Source organism: Carettochelys insculpta, chromosome 7, assembly GCF_033958435.1.
Source record: "Carettochelys insculpta isolate YL-2023 chromosome 7, ASM3395843v1, whole genome shotgun sequence".
Lineage (NCBI taxonomy): Eukaryota > Metazoa > Chordata > Testudines > Carettochelyidae > Carettochelys > Carettochelys insculpta.
Genome location: NC_134143.1, coordinates 26,023,409 through 26,050,378, shown reverse-complemented (window position 1 = coordinate 26,050,378; position 26,970 = coordinate 26,023,409). Strand labels below are relative to the sequence as shown.

Here is a 26,970-nt window from a genome sequence, read left to right as displayed (position 1 = left end):
TCATTGAAGTTTAATAAAAATGCAAAAGCAAGGAAATTCAGACTTAACTGGCATAACATTCAGACTGTATATTTTTCCATTTCTCCTGAGTGGCATGAGGTAAGGCTAGCGAGTCAGCCCAGATTTTAGCCTGAGTTGTATATATTCTTCCCTTCTCTGATTTGTCAGACTGTGACAATCAAAATTATTTTGCTAAAGCAACATTTATCAGGAGAGGAGGGTTGTACAATTCCAGCTGCAGAAGCTGGTAAATTTTCTAGCATCTTTTGTACTTTGCTATAAATGAAACAGCAGCAAATGGAAAAAGAAAGAATGAAAGCAAAGTGATGGGAAAAAACCCACCAGACACAAACACCAGACAGTCTTTCTAGTGGAGACTATGGAGGGGAGGGGAAGGAATCCTTTATGTGCCTGTGAGTGCATAAGATCAGCCAGCACTGTGCAGAATCCCACACTGGACAGCACTACAGTTTAAAAGTCTGGTCTTGGCTTCTTTTAAAGAATTTTCAGGAAGTCTGGGGGAGGGGCAGTTTTTGTGCTATAGTGGGCCCCTTTGTCGAGATGGAACAAGAGGAAAGGTCTGTCTGCTTGCTTTGCACACACACAGTTATTCCCAGGGAAACTTCCCATCGCCTGTGAAAGGGACTGGGCCTCGCAGTACTTGGAAACGGGGAGGGAGGGCCAGCTGAGGATGGAGCTGCTAGTGCTGATCAATGCCCTGGTTACACGGCTGCTCTTTGTTTTACACTCTCTGATCGGGGTTTGGAGGGTGACTGAAGTGAAGAAGGAACCCAAGTACTGGCTGCTGGCATTGCTCAACCTCCTCCTGTGCCTGGAAACTGGGCTCACCCTCAAGTTTAAGCAAGGCAAAGGCTACAAATGGTGAGCATATCCCTTTGGCTCTTTCAGGGTGTCTTTTGGCTCTTTACATGTACCCTTCTTCTAAACTGTAGCTAGATTGTGATTTCATTTCAGACCCGAGGCTCACTTTATCTCTGCAGCATATACTGTTCCTGTTTTGTCTTTGTCGAGATTTCAGGAATTCTTTCATCAATTTCTGTAACAGGTTTGCAGATGGGGTTTTGTGGGTGGAATAGTTCTGCATAATCCACTGCAAAATCCAAAAGAGCTTTTAAAATGGTTAGTTTTGTATCAAGCTATTTGGAAATCAAACTTTTGTCAGGGAAACCATTGGAAAATCAGTGTTTCATGCAAGGCATTTTTTTGTTCTAGTGCTGATGGACCTAGAGTGCTGAAATAGCTGGAAAGGAAAACTACATAATAACTCCTCTGGGGTTTTGATACAATCTGCACAGAAAGAAAATCTGGGCTCTTTTGGTTGGGCTAAAATCCCGGAGAAAGCAGGCTGCTCCATATCTTCGTACCAGCAGCACATCCTCCTACTAATTTCACTGAGATTTAGAGTTTTCTGTAACATTATTCCTTATTAGTTCTGACTCCTACCTCCATGAACAGCAGTGCCGCCAGCTGCCTCAGAACTATCTAAAAGCGAGTCATAAGGAGGAAGTCGAGAACTTGTTCTTCTTGGCCTCTGAGGATAGAACAAGAGGCAACGGGCTTAAACTGCAGCAAGGGAGGTTTAGGTTGGACATTAGGAAAAAGTTCCTAACTCTCAGGGCAGTCAAACAGTGGAATAAATTGCCAGCGGAGGTTGTGGAATCTCCATTGCTGGAGATATTTAAGAACAGGTTAGATAGACATCTATCAGGGATGGTTTAGATAGTACTTGGTCCTGCCATTGGGGCAGGGGGCTGGGCTCAATGGCCTCTCGAGGTCCCTTCCAGTTCTAGTGTTCTATGATTCTATGATTCTATGACTGCATCAGTGATTACCCTGGAGTGAGACTCAACAAATAAAAGATGTGTAAAAACCACTTGCATGGTATTATGTAGATTCTGCACGGTATTGTATTTTAATTTCTGATCAGTCTCATATTAAATATGGGAGCTACTACATTGAAAATGTTTCAGTATAAATGAATGTGGATGAGACAAAGATTCCTTAACTATATACCATACTTTGCCCGAGCACAAAGGTTTCACATGTGTCTAGAAAGTGCCCATACCAACAGCATGCTTTTGCTTTTGTCCATATCCCATTAATTAATTAATTCATTCATTAATCTAAACAGTGAGCCAAATCAACAGCATCCTGTAAGCAGATATAAGGTCTTGCATCTGCCAGTATTATTATGGATCTTCTGTTTGTAGAAATCTTCTGTCTGTCTGTAAATCCATGGGTTAAATGAAAAATATTTTATAATAATAAATGCAGGTGCCACTGTGTTAAATATGCTATAAAAGTAGTGTGTTATTGTGAGGCAAGCCACAAACTCTTCAAAGCCTAAACTCAAACCCTCATAGCACTAACGTGTCTTATACTTTTTAAATAATGCAGTCACTGTTTAGTGAGTACAGGGATCAAGATACATGTTTCTCATACAGAAGCAGTGTACGAGCATCCCATTTTTGTCAGCACCAGCAGCTATGCATGCAAAGGAATAATTCACACACCTCTTTTCAGAAAAAAGCAGTAAAGTAGCACTTTAAAGACTAACAGAATAATTTATTACGTGAGCTTTCGTGGGACAGACCCACTTCTTCAGACCATAGCCAGACCAGAACAGACTCAATATTTAAGGCACAGAGAACCAAAATAGTAATCAAGGTTGACAAATCAGAAAAAAAAATGATCAAGGTGAGCAAATCAGAGAGTGGAAGGGTGGGGGGGTGTCAAGAATTAGATTAAGCCAAGTATGCAAAAGAGCCCCCATAATGACCCAGAAAATTCGCAAATTCAGAGTAGCTTTAGCTGTTGAAATCAGTTTGCATTCAACAGAGGTCAGTGAAAAGTCTCAAGGAAAACTAATTCACTTAGCACCTAGAGCAAGCCTGCTGAAATCTTTTTTAAAAAACTGGGCCTAATCCTGCCTTTTGAGACTTCACTGTTAGTAAGATCAGGCCATAGACAGAAAGGCTACGGTCACACTTATGAGTTTTGTTGACAAAATCTGGTTTTGTCAACAAAACTGGTGGAACATCCAAACACAAAATGCATGTTGTCGACAAAACTCAGCACTTTTGCCAGCAGCGCTCTGCCTCTGAGCCATGAGGCATAACCCAGCTGTTGATGATTTTGTCCACAAAAAAAGCTGTGTGGACACTACGGTGGGGCCTTCTGTCGACAGACCAGGCATCCAAGACAATCGTCAACCCTGCCTGCTGTGCTTCCAGGGGCCTCGTTTGTCAAGAGACGAGCTGGGCAGTCCGGCCGCTCTGTTGACAGAGTGAGGCGCTCTTCCAATTGGCTTGTGTGTGTGGCCACACTCTGCCGACAGAATTTTGTCAGGAAATCTCTTCCAACAGTGACTTCTGGAGACACACCACTATAGTATAACCATAGACAAAGTGTTTAGATCCTTACAGACACTGGGTAAAATTTATAACTGCATGTAGCGAGGTGTTGTGACCTCACCCCCCCGCCACAGAAGCAGAGGAGACCTCCCTGCAGCCTTGCTAGGCGAAGCCAGAGCACCTTTGACCCACATCCCATGAGATTAACATGCAAAGCAGGAAGTGCCAGAGGCGGGACACAGAGCTCATTAACACAGTGGCCTCTGAGCAGACCAGGTGGCTCAGGCCTGGCTCCTGACATCAGGAGCCAAATAGCCCATGACAGACCCGCAGACTGGCCAGACCTGTCAGCTGCCCTGAACTGACCCAAGAGGAGCATCCGAACCTGCTGGTTGCTCACTACCTGGACCACCTGGGGGTCCTGTGGGCCTGCTGCTTCCCTGCTACCCAGAGGGCCTACATGCCTCTGAGCCCCCAGACCTGCTGCTGGTCCACTATCTGGAGGGCCTAGATCTACCTGAGCCCCCTGACCTGCCACTGGCCTGCTACCAGGAAAGCTCAGAACTGTCCAAGTCTCCGGACCTACCACCCACGTACTACCCAGAGGACATGGACCTGCCCGATCTCCATGATGAGCCAGAGTGGGCCACCCCGCTGGGGCCAATGTCAGTGCATTGCAGCTTGGATCCCCGCTGGCCGGCAGCTCATGAAAGCTGCTGTTAGGGCTCTGGGCTCGGGCGCAGTGGAGTGGGTGAGCCTGTGACCTCCTGCCCCCACCTGCAGATATACACGCATTGTTTGTTTGTGGCTGCCCTGACCCAAGGCAGGCCCCTTACTTACTGTGTGTTTGCTCAGCCCTGCTGAAAGGGAGCTGAGCCCTGCACTGACTGCTGCCCTGCCCTGCCCCGCCCCCGGACAGGCTCCCTGCATACTGTTTTCTGCTCAGCCCTGCTAAAGAAGCTGAGCCCCACAGTGAGTGCTTCCTCACCCTGCCTGTAGGTAGGTGCTGTTGCCTTCCTCTGCCCTGGGGGGAGTGATCCCTAACACAAACCTCTACAGCGGGGGTCAGCAACTTTTCCAAGGCAGTGTCAAAATTTGACCTTTTCACCTCTATGTATTGGCCGAGCACCAGTGATATGTTTTAAAGTCACTAATGGTCCTACTTACAACACCTTCACTAACAAATGAAGATGCAGAGCTTTACCATTTAGGTGGTGGTTGGTAGCATTAGCTGGTCTTTTATTAATCCACAGGCAGCCTGGCCTTGAGCAAGCTGCCAGCTGCATGGAGGAGGAGCGAGGCTGAACTCCCGCCTCACATGCCGATGAAAATCGGCTCACATGCCACTCTTGGCATCTGTGCCGGGGATTGCTGACCCCTGCTCTATGGTGCTCCTAAGTGAACTCAAACCTAAACCCCTTGACATTTTCCCCTGTAAATTCAGTTCCCTTGTGACTTGCAGATGGGATGGGTTCTTACATCACTAAAGCTGCGTCTACACGTGCACGCTACTTCGAAGTAGCGGCACCAACTTCGAAATAGCGCCCGTCGCGTCTACACGCGTCGGGCGCTATTTCGAAGTTAACTTCGACGTTAGGCGGCGAGACATCGAAGTCGCTAACCTCATGAGGAGATAGGAATAGCGCCCTACTTCGACGTTCAACGTCGAAGTAGGGACCGTGTAGACGATCCACGTCCCGCAACATCGAAATTGCTGGGTCCTCCATGGCGGCCATCAGCTGGGGGGTTGAGAGATGCTCTCTCTCCAGCCCCTGCGGGGCTCTATGGTCACCGTGGGCAGCAGCCCTTAGCCCAGGGCTTCTGGCTGCTGCTGCGGCAGCTGGGGATCTATGCTACAGGCACAGAGTCTGCAACCAGTTGTCAGCTCTGTGTATCTTGTGTTGTTTAGTGCAACTGTGTCTGGGAGGGGCCCTTTAAGGGAGCGGCTGGCTGTTGAGTCCGCCCTGTGACCCTGTCTGCAGCTGTGCCTGGCATCCCTATTTCGATGTGTGCTACTTTGACGTGTAGACGTTCCCTCGCTGCGCCTATTTTGATGTTGGGCTGAGCTTAATTACCGAAATAAATTGCATAGAGTGGGTGTGGAATCTCCACCAGTGGAGATAAAATTTAAGAACAGGTTAAAGTGATGATATAGACGGTGTGGGTCCTGATGTGAGGGCAGAGAACTGGACTTGATGACCTCCTGAAGTCCCTTCCTATTCTAGTATTCTATAGTTCTGTATTAGTTATTTACCTACTGTTTATTCAACAGACAAAATGCAGTAATTTCCCCCTCAAAAAAAAGTGGCATTTGTGTCCAATAACATTTGACAGACATGCCTGGTCTGTTAAAGTGTGGCCAGAGATTTCAGTCAATTTTATACAACCATTAGAAATGACATGCCATAGGTATTATAATGATCACCAGTAACAAAGTAACACTTAAATAAAGCTATTTGGTGGCTATATTTCTCTATATTGTCACTAAAAAAAAAACTCAGTCATAATGATTGTTTTGGCACAGATGTGTTAATATTTCCTAAGTGAATAAATTCCAGTATACTGGATATTTTCCTTCTTAGTATTTCACAGAAGCATGAAAATTAGATGAGGAAAAGAATATCCGCTTATTTAAATGCATTTTTAAGAACATAAAGAAGGATCTATTCCAGAAACAACTGGTGCTAACTGCACCATAAATTAGCAATAACCTAATCTACTCTAATCCCTACTCACTGTAGAATTGTTTCCTAACTGGGGGTAATGAAATTAGCTTTATTCTGAACACTGTATAAGAAGACCCTGTGGATGCCTTTTTATTCACTTTATTTATTAATATTGTTGTTTAAACTAGCAGTCAGCCAGTAATCCCAACTGAATAATGGAGCTGAGCAAATAATTCATTCACAAATTTAGGTGCTGATTCTACACTGTATTGCACATAGAAAGAATCCTGTGTGCATGGAGATCACCATTGAAATCTGTACAAATTGGAAAGCTTGGGCATGTAAAATCACCAAAATCACCAATCACAAGATGCTCCTGAAGAGGAAACCAGATTCACATAGAACTTTAGGTTAGTTTGAACAACATACATTCAAGATTTTTGCTATTAAGAACAATCTTCAAGTGGAAAAAGGGAGAATTTGATGAATTAAGGACTCACCTCTGCTATACACTGCATGCAGGTTAGCTCCTGCATCTGCACAGAGCTCCAGTTCCCTAATGCTTGTTAGCTACATAAATGTAACAACATTGTCTGTTCTCCTTGAATTGGATATTCCATCCCAAAAATGAAAGCATCCTGCTACATTAGCCTTCTAAACTAAAACAGCTCAGTCCTGCTTTGGGCCAGAGGCTGGACTCAATGGCCTCCTGAGGTCTCTTCCAACCCTGTGATTTTATGATTCAATCACACTTGTAACAATAGTCTAGAAAAGCCAACATTTGTCACCATGATCCTAATTATTTCCTATAAGATAAGGAAAATACCTAGCAAGTTCACACATGACCATGGTTTAGCACTTGGTAAACACTTCATTCTTACTGGTGCTCACTTCTAGCAGTGGGATAGAGCTGTAATCTTCCTGAAAATCTGGGAAAAATTGAACTGTGGTACAATTCCTAATCATAGTTTAGGAGGGGTTCATAGCTTTTTGTTGAAATACACTCCGGTTATTCAAGTAAATAAGGGGACATTTAGAACATCTTTGGGTACAAAGAGTTGTAGATAAATTTTATTTGGATTTGAGGGACAGAAATAGATTTCTGATCAATCAGTGTTATATAATTGGGATTACATGTAGTCCAAAGTGCACAAATCAGATGAAGTTGTCAGGATTAAGTTTGCATACACATATTTGATCACTGCCACTACACGTTTGTGCAGAGGCTTGTGTGACTGAATTATTTGCAGGGGTGCTTAATTTGAAATGAAAGACGCGCTGGGGCCCAATCTTTCTTTTTCTCCACTTTCATAAGTGATGTGGCAACCCCAGAGGTGTTGGGGCTAGAAGCTGCCAACCTAGAAATGCTGGGACCTGGCACCAATTAAGCACTAGTCTGCATCACATCTGATTGTGTAGACAGAACACCCATCATATTTTGTCCATGAATTATGGCTGAAGATGATTGCTTGTTGCACTAGCACAGGTAATTTTTACATCACATATGAAGAATAAAAAATAGGAAGGAGCTGGCGAAGGTGTGTTTCCTCTTGGTTATGCCATCTCAAACAAAAGACAAATCTATGCTCCACCTGCCCCGGCCCCAGGCTCAATGGATTCCAGATCAGCACCACTAACCAGACAGCTGGAAAAAAAATTCTCTGCTAAAACCCTACAGAAAAAATATGCAGTGTAGCAGTACCCAGGTCAGTCCCAGGACAGCAGAGAGACCAAGTGGGTGAGGTAATATCTATTGAACCCACTTCTGTTAATAAGAGACCAGCTTCTGAGCCACACAGAGCCTTCTTCAGGTCTCAGAGAGGTACTCCAGGCTGTGTCTACACTAGCTCCCTGCTTCAAAGGGAGCATGGTTAGTTGGGTGTTAGAAGATTATTAATGAAGAGCTGCGGTGCATATGCAGCACTTCATTAAGCTAATTCTCCCCCCCCCAGCAACTTCAAAGTGTTAAACTTCTAAGTGCTAGCTCGCGTGTAGCCGCAGCTAACCTGCCAGTACTTTGCCTGGGCAACTTCAAAGTCCTTTTAGGAATAAAGGGATTTTGATGTTGGCAGGGTCCTTTCAAAAAGGACCCCTGTGTAGACGAGCTGTGGGTGAGCAAACCACAGCACTTTTGAAGTGCTGTGGCCAGCAGCATGCTAATGAGGCACTGAAATGAACATTCAGTGCCTCATTAGTATTCTTCGATTTGGCCTTAGCATGGCGATTTTGAAGTTCTTCATAACTGAAAACACAGCCAAGGTGGAGCATACTGTTTAGCATAAGTAGTTAGCAGAGAACAATCAAGTGATGTCTATCGGTCTTCATCCTCAAAGGAAACCTGCATAACAGCTTCAAAAGACAAGCCTGGGAGCTTAAATTCATAAGTCAGATAGACACTAAAAATCAAATATGGACTGAACAGACACTGGCTTTACAGCTTATTACAATGTATAACCTGCTAAGCATGGGCACCACCTTCCTTTCTGCCTGGCGGGTGTTTGACCCTCTTCCACCTCAAGCCTACCCCCACTCCATTCCTTCCGCAAAATCACCACCTTCCCCTAATCCCAACCCCACACCTGCTCCACCTCTTCCCTCCAAGGCCCCACACCCACCCCATCTCCTTCTACCCTCTCCCCTAAGCATGCCCCCACTCCTTGCCCTCCCTCCCAGCATCTCCTGCACACTGTAGAACAGCTGACTGCTGTGTGCAGGAAGCAACGGGAGGGAAGGCAAGGAGTCGAGCAGCCCGGCTGCTGGCAGGTGGGAGGGACTGCAGGCAGGGGTTGATGGCACCAACTCATTGTTTTTTTTTGTGGGAGCTCCAGGGCTGGCACACCCCCAGAGTCACACAGCAACTAGGGGGTTGGGGAGCTCTCACCACAAGACCAGTTTGAGAGAATAAAGGCTGCTTTTGGGAAATAATAATAAAACTGTAGTGAAGGGCTTAATATTTCCTAACATGACTGTGAACATCTTTAATTATGCTGTCAGATCATCATGGTGAAAAGGTAGTTCGGCTCTTCCAGGCAATTTCAAGTGACTTCAGGATTTAGTGATCAGAGTAATGAGAACTAAGTTTCTTCAGGTTTGTCCTGCACCTGTGAAGTCAAGGGGAGTTCTGTCATTGATTTTAACAGGAGTAGGATTAGATTTCTAGGGTTTGATCCAGGACCCTCTGCTGTCAGTGAAAAGACACCCCTCACTTCAAGAAGCTTTTCACCAGGATAACACAAAACAAGGTATTTGATGTAATAGTAACAACAATGGACCTAATTTAAGGTCCAAAGAATGAAGGTGAAGAAAGTATTGGCTTCCATTTCAGTGGGAAAACATGAGCAACAAAAGGGGGAAACGTTTGCAGGTAGTATCATGAAATTCCTTAGTGTTCTTGGAAAACAAGTGTCAGAAAGGAACCCTAAGAAGACAATCGAAGTAAGCAGAAGTGACATAGTGAAAAAGAGGTCTGCAACAGACAAGGTTACAGAACTTCCATCGAGCCAGGATCTTCACAAACAGTTGATGAAGTATCCTTTGGAGAGGAAGCTTTTGTTTTGGTTCAGGATATTTCTACCCTTGTACTTACACGCAGACTCTGACCCCAGTCTACTTTTTTATCTGTGCAAATCAATGGGTTAATTCCTGATTTACACCTACGTGAGATTAGAAAGAGGACCTTCAGCAAGATGCTTCTATGTAGTCTCTACCACACAGAACTGAGTAGGCAAAGTAGATGCATTAAAAGAGAAATCTTTATTTTGTTTTTGAAAAAAAGTTTTTAAACAAACCTGAATAGATAGTCTTTGAGAAGTTTGCTAACAAACTGTGTTAAAACTTGCATGTATTGATTGCGTTAGGAATTCACAGGGAATGGCAGCTGTTAAAGTGTTAGTTGCATTACCCCTCTCCTTTATAATCCAGATGGCAGAACTCTCAAAACATTTATTAAATACAGTTCATACTGAAAAGTAACTTTCTGAATGTTCTGCTCCGAAAATTGTGGGATATTTGTGGTGTTTATACAGTGTTGTAAACTGAGCCATCTTTTCTTTTTCTTTACAGGTTTTCTCCAGCAATATTTTTATATCTGATTAGCATAGTACCTTCCTTATGGCTGCTTGAAACTGATCCCGAAACTCAGGTATTTCTTGTGGTACATGAAGGATGTATCTAAAACGTGATTCTTTCATTCATGATTAATCTGCCAGGTTTTATTCCTTTTATTCCATTTTCTAGTCATTTTGTTGGTCGTTAAATTTGACTTCAGTGAAACTCTTTACTTGTAAGTAACAGAGAGAAAGCCGTGCCAGTCTATATACTATCCAAACAAAAAGAAGTCAAGTAGCACTTTAAAGACTAGCAAAATAGTTTATTAGGTGAGCTTTCATGGGACAGACCCACTTCTTCAGCCCATAGCCAGACCAGAACAGACTCAATATTTAAGGCACAGAGAACCAAAAACAGTAATCAAGGTGGACAAATTTTCTATGCTGTGTGAATGAATAGTGGAGCCAGGCACTAGGCGTACTATACTGTGATGAAGCAGACAGGGACAGGACCTGCACACAGGGAAGCTGAATTCTCGTCCTCCTTCTGCTGTTAATTCCCTGTAATGACTTTGGGCAAGCCACTTTTAAATATGCTTCAGTTTATCTTTTAAAAAAGTAGTCTTATACTTACTCCTTTTTGTGAAACGTTTTGCCATCTGTTGAATAGTAACAGAGAGAAAGCCATGTGAATCTATATACTATCAAAACAAGAAAAAAGCAGTCAGGTAGCATTTTAAAGACTAAGAAAATAATTTATTAGGTCCTAATAATTTGCTTAGTCTTTAAAGTGCTACTTGATTGCTTTTTTTGTTTTGCCATCTGTGGACTAAAGGGGCTCTGCTGAGACTAAGTCCTCTTGTTAGTCATGAGGATTATGACAATTTTACATTTCAAGATTGGACTCTTCAGTGACACCAGGAAGTGCTAAGGATAGCCATGAGTGAGCAAGGGAAGCTGCAAATGAGTCAGCTGAAGCTTTCCAATCCTGATGCAAATTCTTTGCTAGTTCCAGCCCTACTCAATGGGCTTGCCTACACTAGCTCCCTATTTCGAAGGGAGGATGATAAGTAGGTGGTTGGGAGTTTACAAATGAAGTGCTGTGGTGCATATGCAGCACTTCATTAAGCAAGTTCCCCCCCACTGCAACTTCATAGTGTTAAACTTCCAAGTCCCGGCTCACATCTAGTCGCGGCTCACCTGCCAGTACCTTGAAGACTTTTTACTCCTCAAAAGGGAGTAAAGGGACTTCAAAGTACCCCCGGCACTCCCGGTTTAACACTTCAAAGTTGCCACAGGGGGGAATTTGCTTAATGAAGTGCTGCATATGCACCGCAGCATTTCATTAATAGACTCCCAACGCCCTACTTACCATGCTCCCTTCGAAGTAGGGAGCTAGTGTAGACAAGCCCAATATGTTTTGGAGCTGCACTGGGTTTTCTTCCTATCCTTGGTACACCCGTTATGCCATATGGGGCCCAGTGGAGCATGGAGCTGGTCTAAAGCTCTTCATCATCTCTTCCTCAGTGCTGGATGACTGTCATTTCCCCACTTAGTGCATCTTTAAGTCTCCTTAGCACTGGTCGAGTGGCACAAAGAGGCTTACCATGGATCAGGATTCAGCCCCAAGAGTTGCATTAGAAATTCCTCAGAAGAGCCTGAGAGCATCATTAGCAGAAAGCAATAGAAAGAAAATGCGTAAGTTTGATTAATCAAACACAGCCTCATTTTCTCCTTTGAAACATTGTTAGATCACAGAGAAGCATTATCAAATATTCAAAATTGCATTTGCACTGAGATTGCCTGAAGCTCTTTCTAAACACAGGAGCAAGAATTTATTGTCTTTATGTCTTGCAAATCCTCCTCAACATTCGTGAACAGGTGAAGTGGATATTAAGAACATTTGTAATTGTTAACTCTGGGCTAAGAAAGGTTAATTCTGTACTCAAAGGCAGTAGATTATTTCCCAGAATGATGTTACAACATGGCATGCTTTGTATTTTATTGATATACTGCTCCTCTGAATTAAAATTGAATTATATCAAGTAAATAGTTCAGTTTATTCCTGAAGAGAGGCACAGAAGATTCTGGGAGTACATATGACCTAATTAATTCAAATCAAGACCTCAGGAAAGGACATCAGTCTTGTTAATAACTGGGCCAAAATGTAGCACCCAGTCACAATTGCTACTCTTTATAATAAAATATTTTGTACCTTTTCTTTAGAAAAGAACCAGGATGTCACTACCTAACCTTTATTCTATACACAAAAGAAAGGTTTTGAGTTAACTGAGACAATAGATATTATTAAAGATTTTTTTTTCAGATTGAATCCCTAAAATTAAACAGTTGTCCACTCAAGAAAAGCATTGTACACACACACACAGAGCCAGTACAGTACAGTACTAAATATAAACTATTGAAACATATAAATGGAAATATTTCTTCTGCACAGCAAAGTTTCAAAACTGTATTAAGTCAATATTCAGTTGTAAACTTTTGAAAGAACAATCAGAATGGCTATGTCTACACTACATAGATCTGTCAAAAAAAAGCCCTTCCAGAAGATCTCTTCCAAAAGAACTTCTTTCGAAAGAGTGCATCACACTCAAAAGAGTGATCTGCTCTGCCGAAAGAGCATCCACACAGCCCCCGCACTTTTGAAAGAACAGGCCAGGGATCAAAAAATCAGGCCCCATGAGGACTGCTCTTTTGAAAAAAAAGAGTCTGCAGAGCATCTATACATGCTTTCTTTCCAGAGAAGCTTTTGAAAGGGGGAGTTCTTCCTGAAACAGGGAAGGAAGAGTGATTTCAAAAGGATCTTTCAAAAGGATTTTTTGAAAGAGCCCCATTCTTTTGAAAAATCTTTTGAAAGAACTTGCTGTTGTAGATGCAGCCAATATGTTTTGTTCAGTGTTACAAAAAACTTCTATTTGGTTGTGTTTGTACTGTATGAACATCATGTGAGGAAATCAGAGAGATGTTGAATCTCAGTATAGGAAGAAAAAAGTAGGAAATAAGGTAGCCCAAGAAGTTTGAGGAGTTTTAAAATATTTTCTTATCCTTTTTTGTACAAAAAAGGTGTTAATTACATGGAGCTACATCTATAGATCCAATATTTAAAAATAGTTGGGTTCCTTCCCAAAGGAGCAAGCAAGATGGAAGTCAGACTTATTCACTGTCTGCTGGACTTTACAGTCAGTTTTCTCTTGTCAGATTACCACTAAATAATTGCACGTGTATAGTGGATATATGGGCTGGGTAAATGCCTCTGACACCAGTGCTCTCATGCAGGCTTGTATGCACTTGGTAAAATTCTTACCTCTTCCCCAAGCTTTCATGTGTACACCAGTTGCATAAATAGTCACAGAGAACTGAACCAGAACGAGGCATAAATGTAACTGGATCAACTCTGTTCTCAGACTAAATGAACATGTTAAGAAATATAGTTGTCTGCCATTTGCTCACATCTCAGCCACTCCAAGGAGTGTATGTCAGGGCAGAATTCTGCAGAAGGAGAAGCCTACCTCTGAGGGAGAAAAGATCACATTAAAACACAAATGGCTTTAGAAATAGGAAGATAGTGACAGAGTAACCTGCTTTTGAGTGCACATTCTTTACTTTCTCAGCCCCTACCCCCGTCTGACAGTTCTTGCCTTGCTCAACAAGCTGCACCTTTGATGGTGCCAGGAGCAGCTGAGGTACACTCTAGGATGGGGAGAGGTAGGCAATCTCTCAAATGGGAATAGCTGAGGCAGCGTTCCATGTGTTCCCTCTCCTTTTCTTCCCCACTTTCCTTCAACTGTATTGGAGCTGCTGCTGCTGCTTCTTGTTCTCTTGTAACGTTCTACCTCCTTCTGCCTCTGAGTCCAGGTTCTAGGCCTGGCCCACCTACTGTACCGTGTATCATATACATGGGAGGTTGCTGGACTACAATTAACAGGTCATGGTCCTGTACCAGCTATGGCCTGGCCAGCAGTGCTAATTCAGATGTGCACTGAGACATACCCCTTACACTTTGCATTCATTATCCCAATTAGGCAAAAACTTTAAAGTTGCAGCCTCCTCATTTATCCACATTGTGTTCATGTCTCATGTCTGTGGGAATACCTCCATCTACCTTCCCTCTCATAAGACACAAAACCTCAATGGCTCTTTCCTCTCCTTTTTTTATGTTAAATTCTCTCCCTGCGACACACTCCCTCCAATCCTATCCCCACACAAGTAACTCAAACAGCTAACCTAACAGCTTTTGTCACTGGCTACAGTTACACTGCAGCACTCTGTCAACAGAAGTCATTGTCGGAAGAGATGTCCTTACAAAACGGTTGACAGAGTGTGGCCACACACAAAAGCAAAAAGGGAGAGCGCTCCGCTCTCTTGACAGATCAGCCAGAACGCCTAGCTGCTCTCAACAAAACAGGTATACGGAAGTACAGCAGACAGGGCTGCCCATTTGTTGTGGATGCCCTGTCTGTAAAGAGAGGCCTGCTGGGGGTGTTTACACAGCTGTTTTGTAGACAGCAATCTGTCGACAAAGGTGTTATGCCTCAAAGTTTTGAGGCAGAACACTGCTGGTGAAAGTGCTGAGTTTTGTTGACGCAGTGTCGAAAAAACCCTTTTTGTGTATAAACATGCAGCATGGTTTGTCAACAAAACCTTCAAGCATAAACATAGCCATTAAGATTCAGTTAATCACAAAAGCAACAAGCATCTGTTTTTTCCTCAACGTCCAGGTTACTGAGAAAAGGCTGTATTTGCAGCAGTGGCAGGCAGAAGTCAGTATTTGTCCACAATTACTGCAGAGTGGTACCTGAGGTCAGGTACCCCTTGCGAGATGGAGGAATAGAGGGGTCAACTGTCATCCCTGATAATTCCATTTTACATGTCTCCACTAGGCCCTGACTGTGGCGACCTTCTAGGTAGTGAACACGTACCCTGAGATGTTTCGCTTATGCTCCATTCTAACTAACTGGGAAAAGTGGAATTTCAAATTCAGGGTAACTGTTAGAAGATGTCGGCTTTTGACTAGCATACAGCTCCCTTGTGTCTCTGGAAAATGGCATAATAGGTGCCTAGGTGAGAAACCCACCCCAACTGTTTCTGCTCCAAACTTGCATTAAAATTGCCTAGGTAGCTTTGTGAATCCCATTCTCAGCTCCTACGCTGATGCAATGAACATGCTGAAAAACTGAGATGCATTATCTGGCAGAAATAGGATGGGATCAAAGTCTTCAATAATTGAGGGGTTGGATTTTTCTAATTAGCTTTGTTTTTGAGTAGAATGAAATGAGAAGCTTAGAGACTGTTAGGAAAATGGGGTTGTTTGTTTGTTTTTTAAATCATATCCAATCTGCTCCAGGGACAATACCAAGAGTCACTGAATATCTTCTCCCTGGATGATAGTTTATTTAGTCACAGCAGCTCCACGCAATGAGGATTTATTTCCTAAAGTTCAGTGACTTCATGGGTTTTTTTGTCTTCATTAAATTCTCTCAGAGTATGTGCTTAAAGCAAGTAGAAATAGGTGCTTTTCTGCTTTAAGGGAATACACCACTGCTCAAGCCCCTCTTTCTTAATTAGTCTTGACATTTCAGCAATTACACTAAGAGTTTCTTGGAAGTTGAAATAAATAGCTTCTTGCCAGACAAAACAATCTATTTTTAATTCCTCTGAGGGATCTCATGGAAAGAGAAGTGAAACAACCAGAATCAAGACAGACAGGCACCCAAATAAAAGAAAGGGCCTTAAAATAGTCCCCTTCTCCCTCCAATGCATAGGGTATGTGTGTCTTCAGATTAGAATGCATTTGTCAGCTTTATCCTGATTTACCTTTAAATCAGAAGGTGCCTGTGTGGGTATTTTTGGAACCACTGACAGTGCATTACAGAGAACTGCAGGCATTCTGCGTTTGTGAACTGAAATTAAAACTTCACAAATGGTTCACTCTCATATCATTGGTACCATTGGTGTTGGGTCCATTTCTAAAGTGAAATTCACCCCCGCACTAGAGCCATGCACCCCTCAAGTCTTCACAATAGAAAATGCTGTATTAGCCCCCTGAACAATGGGAGAATTTCACCATTCATGAACAAATATTTTTTCTACACACTGCCTGTGTCTGCACTACAAAAATAACTTCGAAGTTGCTTACTTCAAAGTACAACTTCTAAGTTCTTAGAAGTTGAGCGTCTACACACACCCTGCTTTGAAGTTAAACATCAAAGCAGAGCACTACTCCATTTCCGGGAATGGAATAAGGACTTCGAAGCTGGGCTCCCTAACTTCCAAGTAAGGGAAAAAGTGTGTAGATTTTCTGCTGGCTACTTCGAAGTAGTGCCTAACTTCAAAGTTAGTTCCTAGTGTAGACACACCCAGTTTTGGGGTAAATAAATTCCTAATTGAGTAAAAAAAGTATTTTTTCTACCCATTGCTAACATCCAGAAATCTGTTATCCTTCTAAGATAAAGCTGGGGTTTGCACCCATGCCTGGAAGTGGGCCATATGTTGTATCATTCGAGGTTGTGAGGTGTTATTTTTGCAGTACTTAAATGCTCTATTGAACAATAAAATGAGAGCTAATGGGGCCACATTCTGTTGTCTCACACAGCTGTACATTTGGAGGAACGGCCATCAATTACTTGAGTTATAAAGTGCTGTAAATGAGCAGAACTGGACCTTAGGCACACAACCCCATTACAATCATGCATATCCTAAATCTGATGTGTTTGACCCTGCTAAAACATAGTGGCAATTACTGGCAAATTCAACTACACATATACAATATAGAAAATCCACAATATTCTGTTTTACAAATCTGGGTGATAATTTAGTGGCTGTTTCCTGAAAACTGAGGTGAATTCATAGAATCATAGAACACTAGGACCGGAAGGGGCCTCGAGAGGCCATCGAGTCCAGTCCCCTGCCCCGACGGCAGGACCGACCACTATCTACACCATCCCTGACAGACATCTATCTCATCTGTTCTTAAATATCTCCAGCGAGGGAGATTCCACAACCTCCCTTGGCAACTTATTCCAGTACGTGACCACCCTGACAGTTAGGAACTTTTTCCTAATGTCCAACCTAAACATCCCTTGCTGCAGCTTAAGTCCATTGCCTCTTGTTCTCTCCTCAGAGGCCAAGAAGAACAAGTTTTCTCCCTCCTCCTTATGACACCCTTTAAGATATCTGAAAACCGCTATCATGTCCCCCCTCAATCTTCTCTTTTCCAAGCTAAACAAGCCCAATTCTTTCAGCCTTTCTTCATAAGTCATGTTCTCCAGACCTTTTATCATTCTAGTTGCTCTTCTCTGGACCTTCTCTAATTTCTCCACATCTTTCTTGAATTGGGGTGCCCAGAACTGGACACAATATTCCAGCTGAGGCCTAACCAGCGCAGAGTAGAGCGGTAAAATGATTTCTCGTGTCTTGTTCACAACACACCTGCTAATGCATCCCAGAATCATGTTTGCTTTTTTTGCAACAGCATCACACTGTTGACTCATATTTAACTTGTGATCTACTAGAACCCCTAGATCCCTTTCTGCTGTACTCCCTCCTAGAGAGTCTTTTCCCATTCTGTATGTGTGAAACAGATTATTCCTTCCTAAGTGCAGCACCTTACATTTATCTTTATTAAACTTCATCCTGTTTACTTCAGACCATTTCTCCAATTTATCTAGATCATTCTGAATTATGACCCTATCCTCCAAGGTAGTTGCAACCCCTCCCAGCTTGGTATCATCTGCAAATTTAATAAGCGTACTTTCTATGCCAATATCCAAATCATTAATGAAGATATTGAACAGAACTGGTCCCAAAACAGACCCCTGCGGAACCCCACTTGTTATGCTTTTCCAGCAGGATTGAGCACCATTAACAACTACTCTCTGGGTACGATTAGCCAGCCAGTTATGCACCCACCTTATTGCAGCCCCATTTAAGTTGGACTTGCCTAGTTTGTCAATAAGAATATTATGCGAGACCGTATCAAATGCTTTACTAAAGTCTAGGTATACCACATCCACTGCTTCTCCCTTATCTACGAGTCTCGTTATCGTGTCAAAAAAAGCTATCAGGTTGGTTTGACATGATTTGTTTTTTACAAAACCATGCTGGCTGTTCCCTATCACTTTACTACCTTCCAAGCGCTTGCAGATGACTTCCTTAACTACCTGCTCCACTACCTTTCCTGGCACAGAAGTTAATTATGAATTATGAAGTAAAAGTATTAACAGGAGAACACTACTGATAATTGTAGGCAAAGCTGCAGAATTCTTTGCCCTAAAGGTATAAGGATGTTATACTGACCCCCCTCTTCTCTTTCCAAGTATCAAAACAAAAAGCAGTCAAGTAGCACTTTAAAGACTAGCAAAACAGTTTATTAGGTGAGCTTTCGTGGGACAGACCCACTTCTTCAGCCCATAGCCAGACCAGAACAGACTCAATATTTAAGGCACAGAGAACCAAAAGCAGTAAGCAAGGAGGACAAATCAGAAAAAGATAATCAAGGTGAGCAAATCAGAGAGTGGAGGGGTGGGGGGGAAGATCAAGAATTTGATTGAGCCAAGTATGCAGACAAGCCCCTATAGTGACTCGTCTGCATACTTGGCTCAGTCTAATTCTTGACCTTCCCCCTCACCCCTCCACTCTCTGATTTGCTCACCTTGATTATCTTTTTCTGATTTGTCCTCCTTGCTTACTGTTTTTGGTTCTCTGTGTCTTAAATATTGAGTCTGTTCTGGTCTGGCTATGGGCTGAAGAAGTGGGTCTGTCCCACGAAAGCTCACCTAATAAACTATTTTGCTAGTCTTTAAAATGCTACTTGACTGCTTTTTGTTTTGATAGTGTATAGACTAGCACGGCTTCCTCTCTGTTACTATTCTTTCCAAGTAATATCACATTGTAGATTTCTGATGCAGGAAAAGAAAAAGGCCAGGCTTACGATATGCAAGGAGTGGGGGAGGTAACTGTGATTGCAGTGGTAAATGGATACCTGTCATTTTTATCTTGTTTCTAAGATGTGTTTATTAAAAATATGTCAATTAGAAGTCAGCTGAGTAGATTCTGAACAAAAATGTAGTACTAGAACTCTGCTGCAGTGTCTGGATCCTACACTCACACTGTATTTACTAACCCCAGACAAACCTCAGAAGTAAAACCAAGTGCAGTATGTGTTATGATGACATAGTATTTTAATACATGAATAGGTAAAACCACAGACTCTCTCAGAGCTGATTGCCTTGGAATTCACTGCTCACCCTCAGAGGAGGCTGGGCTTCAGGAATGACATCCATTGTGGGCTAATTGAGACTGGGATCAAGATGCAAATGAGGCTCAAGTTCTAAAGGGGTGGGCACAAGCAGCATATTACAGTTTGCTGCCAGAGTGTACTGCAAATACTGCTAAAGCAACAGGAATGGAAAACTGGGGGATTAAATGTTGTAAGAGGAGGAAGATGTCGATTTAGGATGAAGTTATTGAGTGAAAAGCCAAGAATCCTCCTCCACCCCATGATGTTTTCTGAGTGTATGATTTGTTTATTGTAGCTTTGCAGTAATGAAGCTCAACAAACACAGAAGAATATCAGCAACAGAGAAGGCTTCAATCAATCAGAAGAACACACTCACACAAATAAGGGAATAGACCATCACATAATTGAGACGGTGGGATACCAGTGTATAGATCTTATGATAAATAGGGATGCAGAGATGAGACAGAACTGTTTGGGTCTATTTATTGAGTCTCCCACAGTGTATTGTTGAAAAGTGGGGTGATGCAAATCATTATTTATAAAAACCCATAGGTGTATGTGTATGTAAAGGCTGTGTCTACACAGCAGCCTTATTTCAAAATAAACTATTCTAGAACAGTTTATTTTGAAATAATGCTGTTACACACAAAAATGCATTTCAAAATAGCACTCAGCTATTTTGAAATACAGCACCTACACACATAGAACCTATTTTGAAATAGGTTTTGAAATTGGACACACAATAGCTTATTTCAAAATAGGCTCCATTCCCTGTCTTAACAGCACCTATTTTAAAATAGTTATTCTGAAATAGGTGCTGTTCCTCATAGAATGAGGTTTACCAGTTTTGAAATAAGCCAACCGCTATTTCAAAATTCTTTCAACATAGCAGTTGCATTGTGTAGATGCTAGGATGGTTATTTTGAAATAATCGCTCTTATTTTAAAATAACTCTGCTTCATAGACCTACCCAAATGTTGTTGCCAGGATTGGTCTGAGTTTGAATGGATTTCATTCCTCACCAAGAATAACAAAATTCAGCTCAATGATTTTGGAGTTAACTGTTACACTTTGCACAGTTGTAAGTGAACAATGAATGAGAGGTGAGAAAAACAGATCAATCAATAGACAGTCCATTTTGTTAGTCACACCAGCAGCATGAAACAGTTGGCTTTAATTCTGCTTGAAGAAAGAACTAGCATGGTTAGAAAATGAAGGGCATTTAAGTGACAGTAACTTTTGTAACTAAGCCACCTCATTTCCCTCTAGTGACATTATTTTTGTTGTTGTTCTGATCTTTGCAACAGGCTAGAGTTCTTGTCTCCCAGCTCTCAACAGTGTGTGGGACTGTATGGACACTGGGACTTCATCAGACTTTTCTGCTGCTGTTAATAATAGGGAGATGGCTTCTTCCCATTGGCGGTGAAATCACCCGTGATCAGTTGTCACAGCTGCTGCTTATGTTTGTGGGAACAGCAGCAGACATACTTGAATTCACTAGTGAGACTTTAGAAATAGAAAATGTAAGGTAAGTAATATTTGCTGAAGTAAAACATTTGTATCCCAGGTTACACCAAATTCCTTCTTGTTCCATTTCAAGTTTTGTATGATGTATGGATTTGGGGTTGTTGAAACTGTGTTATTCAGAGATATCAAGAGATGGCTACTGTCTAGGGCTGCGTCTACACTAAGATATAAAATCGATTTTAAGTCAGTTAGCCTGATTTTTCCAAGTGCCTGTCCTGAGTGTAAATTCCATTAGCTTGATTTATGGCCACTAAAATTGACATAATATCGAAATCCTAAAATCGTAGTAACCTGATGGATGTATCGTTCAGTTTGAATTTAAAATTCCGAAGGAAGTGTAATGAGGATGCACCATATCTTTACATTGAATTCATTAGCCTCCATAGATGTCCCATAAGTGCCCCACAATTCTTCAGCCTCTTATATCTCCACTGCTCTCAGGTGTGGCAGAATTTGGCAACATGACCATTACAACGTGGCACCTGGACGCCCGAGGCTGTAGAGTCATGAGAAGCTGAAAAATCTTCTTTCTTTTTCTTTGCTAGTAGTACAGCTGTGAGGTCCATGGTTCTGTGTATACCCCTGCTAGCTGTCTGGTGCCAGCCGCTGGCCCCCTGTAGCATGTTTCAGCTAGGCTGTGGTTGGGGGTAGTGCTTCTCCAGTAGGATGAGAAATTTATTATCATCTGTTTACATGTTCTCCTGATTCCTACATCTCCTCCCTTCCCTCCCCCTGGAGATCCCACACAGTCTGGGACATTCCCATGCCCAGCCGCACCATGTGGCTTGACCATGAATCAATAACAGAACGTGCTGTGCAAGGTGCCCGGCAGCTTGCATGCGGCGAGGGTCACGATATTTGGGGCTGGCTGTAGCCAGGGGTCTTTTAGCCACCCAAGGGAAGTCTCCCTCAGTGGTCATGATTTTTGCACGCTGCCGGTAGTCTGGTTTCTTTTAGGTGGCTGTGGGAAGTCTCCCTCAGAGGTCACAATTTTCGGGGCTGGCTGTAGTTGGGGATGTTTTAGCCACCAAAGGGAAGTCTCCTGCAGCGGTCAGATTTTTGGGGCTGGCTCTAGCCAGGGGTCTCTTAGCTGCCCCAAGCCATACATGTTTCAGTGAAGGCCATGTAGTGGCTATACAGTTACCACAGTTGTTGAAGTAAGGCTTGCAGTGGGGAATATTCTTGCCCTAAGGGTCTTCTTTTCCAGGTCTAAACCTGGCTATGGTCTGGGGTCTTTTAGCCACCCTGAGCTGTAACTCTCTGAATGAATCATTCAAGTTTCAGTGTAACTACCATGTCTACTTAAACATAAAGGTCAAGTTCCTGAAAGGGTCTCTGTGGGAGGTCACAATTTTCATGGCTGTCCAAAGTCTACTGTCTTTCAGCTGCCCCAAGCCGTTACTGATTATTCATTTGAGTTTCAGTGTAGCAGCCACATCTACTTAGAATCCTCTTTCCCAGGAGGCCTAAATCAATATCCAAGCCCAAAATGAAGCCTAGGCATGCTGTTCATAGGGGAGGGTCAGGGGTCTGCCTGGACAGTCATGGTTTTTGGGGCTGTCAGACATCATGATTTTCAGGTGCTGGCTGTAGCAGGGGGCCCTTTAGCAGCCCCGAGCCATACGTGTTTCAATGAACGCAATGTAGTAGCTATACAATTACCACAGTTGTCAAAGTAAGGCTTCCAGTGGGGAATATTCTTGCCCTATTCTTTTGCAGGTCCAAACTTGGCTGTAGTCTAGAGTCTTCTAGTCACCGTGAGCCGTAACTGTGAATGATTCATTCGAGTTTCAGTGTAGCAACCGTTTCTACTTAAACATACTTAACATGGCAGGGTAAAGAGAAGAATTAAATGTCGGAAGATGTCGTCATATACCCACATCTATTTGTGGGGTCAGAATGCATCAAGGCTCAGGGAACTGTGGGATAGGTTCCCACAAAACACTGCTGCAGCACTTTATTTAAGCTTGATTTCAGCTACCTGTGTGTGGCAGCAGAAAGTCGATTTTGTGGGGAGCATGTGGGAAGGTGAAGATGCTCATAATCAAATGGATAAAACCCAACATTAAGAAATCGATTTTAATAAAATTGATTTTATCTCGTAGTGTAGATGCAGCTTAGGACTTTCTATCCCCTTCTCTCCATCCTCTAAAGTCACAAGCAGCTCCCATCATCTTCAGAGGAGATTATTCAGAACAAATGTGTCACATCCATGCAAAGGGAAGTACTCAGAGAACCTAGAAAATGGAGTAACTAATACATGGTGTTTGCAATACATGCAAGCACAGTTCATCCAACCAAATTTATTACAAACAGTACTTGTCCTTTGGACAGTGGTTTGTTCACTGCTTATCTTGATTTTCTTAAAAGTCAGAGGCTTTTGAAGCCTGTGTTTTGTTTGCAAACAGTTTGCTGTGGCTATAAATTATCCAGGTTGTATATTCAGTTTCATGATATTGTTCCTGCTCCCTGAGTGGAAGACAAAGTTTTAAAATAAGAGACTAGGAAGCAATGTGCTTCAACCATGAATTTTTCAGATGAATAATCACTGGAGTGATTCAGATATGTTTTCAGAGATACTTAGTTATCTAATTATTATAAAGAACGTGACCGCACAAATAACAGAAAACTAAACTTGATGGTTATGTCCCTGGAAATGTCCATACATTGTATTTTTTTCATTATTCAGCCAATCTGTACCTGTAAGAGGGAAGGGTCTCCCTACATAATAAAGATGGTTCAAGCTCAGCAAATCACCACGAGGGCAAGGCATTTTCCCCCTGTTGAACCTCAGAATTTATTCCCATACTCTGATCACTATTCAGTATTAACACTGAGGTTTAGTCTAAATTCCCCAGCTCAAGCAGGTAGAAAATATAAACCAACTGTAGGGATTCTCAGTATGAGCTGCCCCAAGTTTGTACATAATTCTGCTGGAATGACACATGAGCCTACTAGCTGTAATGTTGAGCTCCTATTTCTTTCAAAAAGTGGCAACATTCTCAATACTTTGGAGCTCGTTTCATTACTCATTCACTTTCTGTTTTTAGGCATAACCATATTCTTGTTTATGCAATTCTTGGTGTATGGACCTGGAGTATGTTGCAGTTTCCACTCGATCTTGCAGGTTAGTAACAGCAAATAGATGAGGAAAGAAAAAAGAAGCACCTGAGCATATCTCAGGCCTTTGCACGCTTAGGGTATGTCTATACTGCAAAGTTTTTCCGCAATATTTTATTCTGTAGATTTTATTCCAAAATAAGCTGTTCCAAAATAATGTATCTACACTATAGGGAATCCCTGGAATAAGCAAACCTTATTCTGAAATAATGTCTTGACACACGCAGCGTCTATTTCGAAATAGTCATTGGATGCACTATGGCTTATTTCTAAGTAGGCTCTATCCCCTGCCTACACAGCCCGTATCTTGAGATCTCAGTTTCAAAATAGGCACCATTCCTTGTACTCTGAGGTTTACCTATTTTGAAATAAGCCATCAACTATTTTGAAATTATTTCAAAATAGCAGTTGCAGTGTATTGACTCTAGCAAAGTGTTTTCAAAATAGCGGGCTTTATTTTGAAATAACTTTGCTATGTAGGCATACCCTCACAGTGCTGTCTGAAGGGAAATAAATATCACCACACGAGACTATGATAAGGGCTTTTGGACAGCAATAATTATGCAGTATTTGAAGGAAGCTCAACATCAGCATAGAAAAAAAAGATGTATTTCAAGTTTGGCTCCCACCAGGATAAACCATGGTAAAAAGCCCCTAAGTCAGGCTGTCCTCTCCTTAACATGAGGCCAGCACAGCACATTAAGTGAATGTTGTTTGCTGAGAAAAGAGTGTGGCCTGGCCAAATTCTCCAATGTTCAGTAACTCTGATCATAAAGGTATTAAGTAGCCCATTCTTGTCTTGAACAAGAAAAGGAGGTAGTGGAAGCATCACAAGTTCTACCTCAGGGTGTTTACCCTCTCACAGAGAGGACTTTGGTGGTTCAAAGAAGTGTAACAAATGTCTCCCCATATCAGCTTTCAGTATTCTAACCCATCTTTCCTCTGAGTTTACAGTTCAGCTGCACCTAGTCTATACAGTCAGCTAAAGAATAAATTCTCATCAGGTTGTTATATAAAATTGATACAATGGCTTAATCAGTTTTTTCTTCCTCTGCCCTGTTTTTTCTAGGCATTGCTATTCCATTTATCTTCCTAAATTTCACAGCTAAAAATTAGACAACAGTATATGCATGCCTTTAAAATATTTGCCATATCTGACAATTCTATTTAATAGTGGGTTTATAATAACAACACCGCTGTGCCACTATTTGAATGAGAGACACTTTTTAACTACAATGAGAAGTCCTGTGGCACCTCGTAGATGAACAGATATTTTGGAGCATAAGCTTTTGTGGGCAAAGATGAAACGGGTCTTTGCCCATGAAAGCTTATGCTCCAAAATATCTGTTAGTCTATGAGGTGCCACAGGACTTCTTGTTGTCAAAGATACAGACTAATAGAGCTACCTCTCTGACACTGTTTAACTAATTGCACCACTGTGCTTTGTAAGAAGTGCTGCACATGATTTTCAGCTGCATCATGGCAGGGTATTTCAAGATGACTCACGTGCATAGAAAATTCAGCAGCCACATGCAGCAACTTTTATTTCTCTAATGGATTGAAACAAAATGTTTCACTGTATTAAGATGTTTATCTACCATTTGTGACCTAATTATTTATGTCCAAAAAGACAAACAACACAGTTCTTGTAATGTTTATGATAAAAACAAGTCTGATTACATCCAAGTATCTAGATATTCTTTTTACCAATGATAATCTAAACACCACATACTTTAAACAAAATAGTCATATTTCAGTTATAAGTTTTTCTTGTTAGACAACCATATTTACCATGAATGAACCATAGACATTACCTTGCTTTGCAGGTGCAATATCTCCACAAGCATTTTAAATTACCAAAACAAAAAGCAGTCAAGTAGCACTTTAAAGACTAGCAAAATAATTTATTAGGGGAGCTTTTGCTAGTCTTTAAAGTGCTACTTGACTGCTTTTTGTTTTGATGGTATACAGACTAGCACGGCTCCCTCTCTGCTACTATTTGAAATTACCTAGTGGAACATTTTCATCAGGTTCAGGGAGAGTAATGAATCCAAGTACCATGTGATTTAGTACCCTTAAATTTGGAAATAGACAGCAATGACTATAGTCATTCTTACTGCTTGAAAGCACTGTACATATCTCCCATTCAGTACATCTCAATCCTAACCTGCAGCATCTGCTGTGTGAGCCATGTGCTACACTGAAGGAGCCTGCTGGTCATACCAAATTTTGAGAGTGATTGTGTGGTGGGGATAAGGACAGAGTGACGCTATATACCTGTTTTTCAGGCTCTATTCAGCAACGCACTTAAGCACATACCTAACTGCAAACACATTTTTCAGAGTTAAGTGCACGCTTTGCTGAACCAAGCCCTGGGCATAATTTATTTTGAACCAAGACCTACAGGGTTGATAGTTTAGTGCATTAATAATTGACTCTACATCTGAGTTGCCCATTCAGCCTTTTACATCTGGAGTGCTCTGTTAACACAATGTCTTTTATTTACAGTGCAGCATATTGGCTGTCAGTTACCTGTGTCATCTAAGAGAGTCCCCATTTTACTGTTCTGCAGACACAGCGCAGACCTGTGGAACATTGGAATCAGCCTTTTCATACAAGACGGCCCTTTTCTCGTTTTACGTTTGATACTGATGATCTATTTTAAAGTAATCAATCAGATGCTGGTGTTTTTCACAGCTAAGAATATCCTAATTGTGTTGTTACAACTGTACCGTCTAGTAGTGCTACTGTTAGCCTTCCGTGCTTCCCTCCAATATCTGTCAAGCAGCCGGATGGGAGGAGTATGCTGCTGCCCATGTGAGCCTAATGATACCATGCTCCCACTCAGTGACCAGGATACTGATATGAGACAGTGCACTGCTATTCCTCTGGAGGATTCCCCAGTCCCATCAGAACAGCAGTGAACTTGGCTGTTCATTCAATACAACACAGTCCGTTTCCTGTGGCCTTTTGGAAGGGTT

At 42.1% G+C, this 26,970-nt stretch overlaps 2 protein-coding genes across 2 annotated transcripts in view; one reads left to right on the top strand and one right to left on the bottom strand.

The window, feature by feature from the left end:
• The window catches only part of CABCOCO1 (ciliary associated calcium binding coiled-coil 1), a 393,177-nt gene that overhangs the window by 236,833 nt on the left and 129,374 nt on the right, over positions 1-26,970 (bottom strand). The gene's annotated exons all lie outside the window — the stretch shown is intronic.
• On the top strand, positions 480-26,913 carry TMEM26 (transmembrane protein 26). Its single transcript, XM_074999921.1, has 6 exons — positions 480-882; positions 10,103-10,181; positions 19,638-19,754; positions 20,650-20,870; positions 23,920-23,996; positions 26,498-26,913. The coding sequence occupies exons 1-6, from the start codon at positions 692-694 to the stop codon at positions 26,911-26,913; spliced, it is 1,101 nt and encodes a 366-aa protein (XP_074856022.1). The 5' UTR covers positions 480-691.

Bases quoted from the DNA above. Each gene is read 5' to 3' on its own strand.
- TMEM26 (XM_074999921.1), top strand. From the start codon at position 692: ATGGAGCTGCTAGTGCTGATCAATGCCCTGGTTACACGGCTGCTCTTT. The intron at 10,182-19,637 runs GTATTTCTTGTG...TGTTTATTGTAG, and splicing joins AAACTGATCCCGAAACTCAG to CTTTGCAGTAATGAAGCTCA. The intron at 20,871-23,919 runs GTAAGTAATATT...TTCTGTTTTTAG, and splicing joins TTAGAAATAGAAAATGTAAG to GCATAACCATATTCTTGTTT.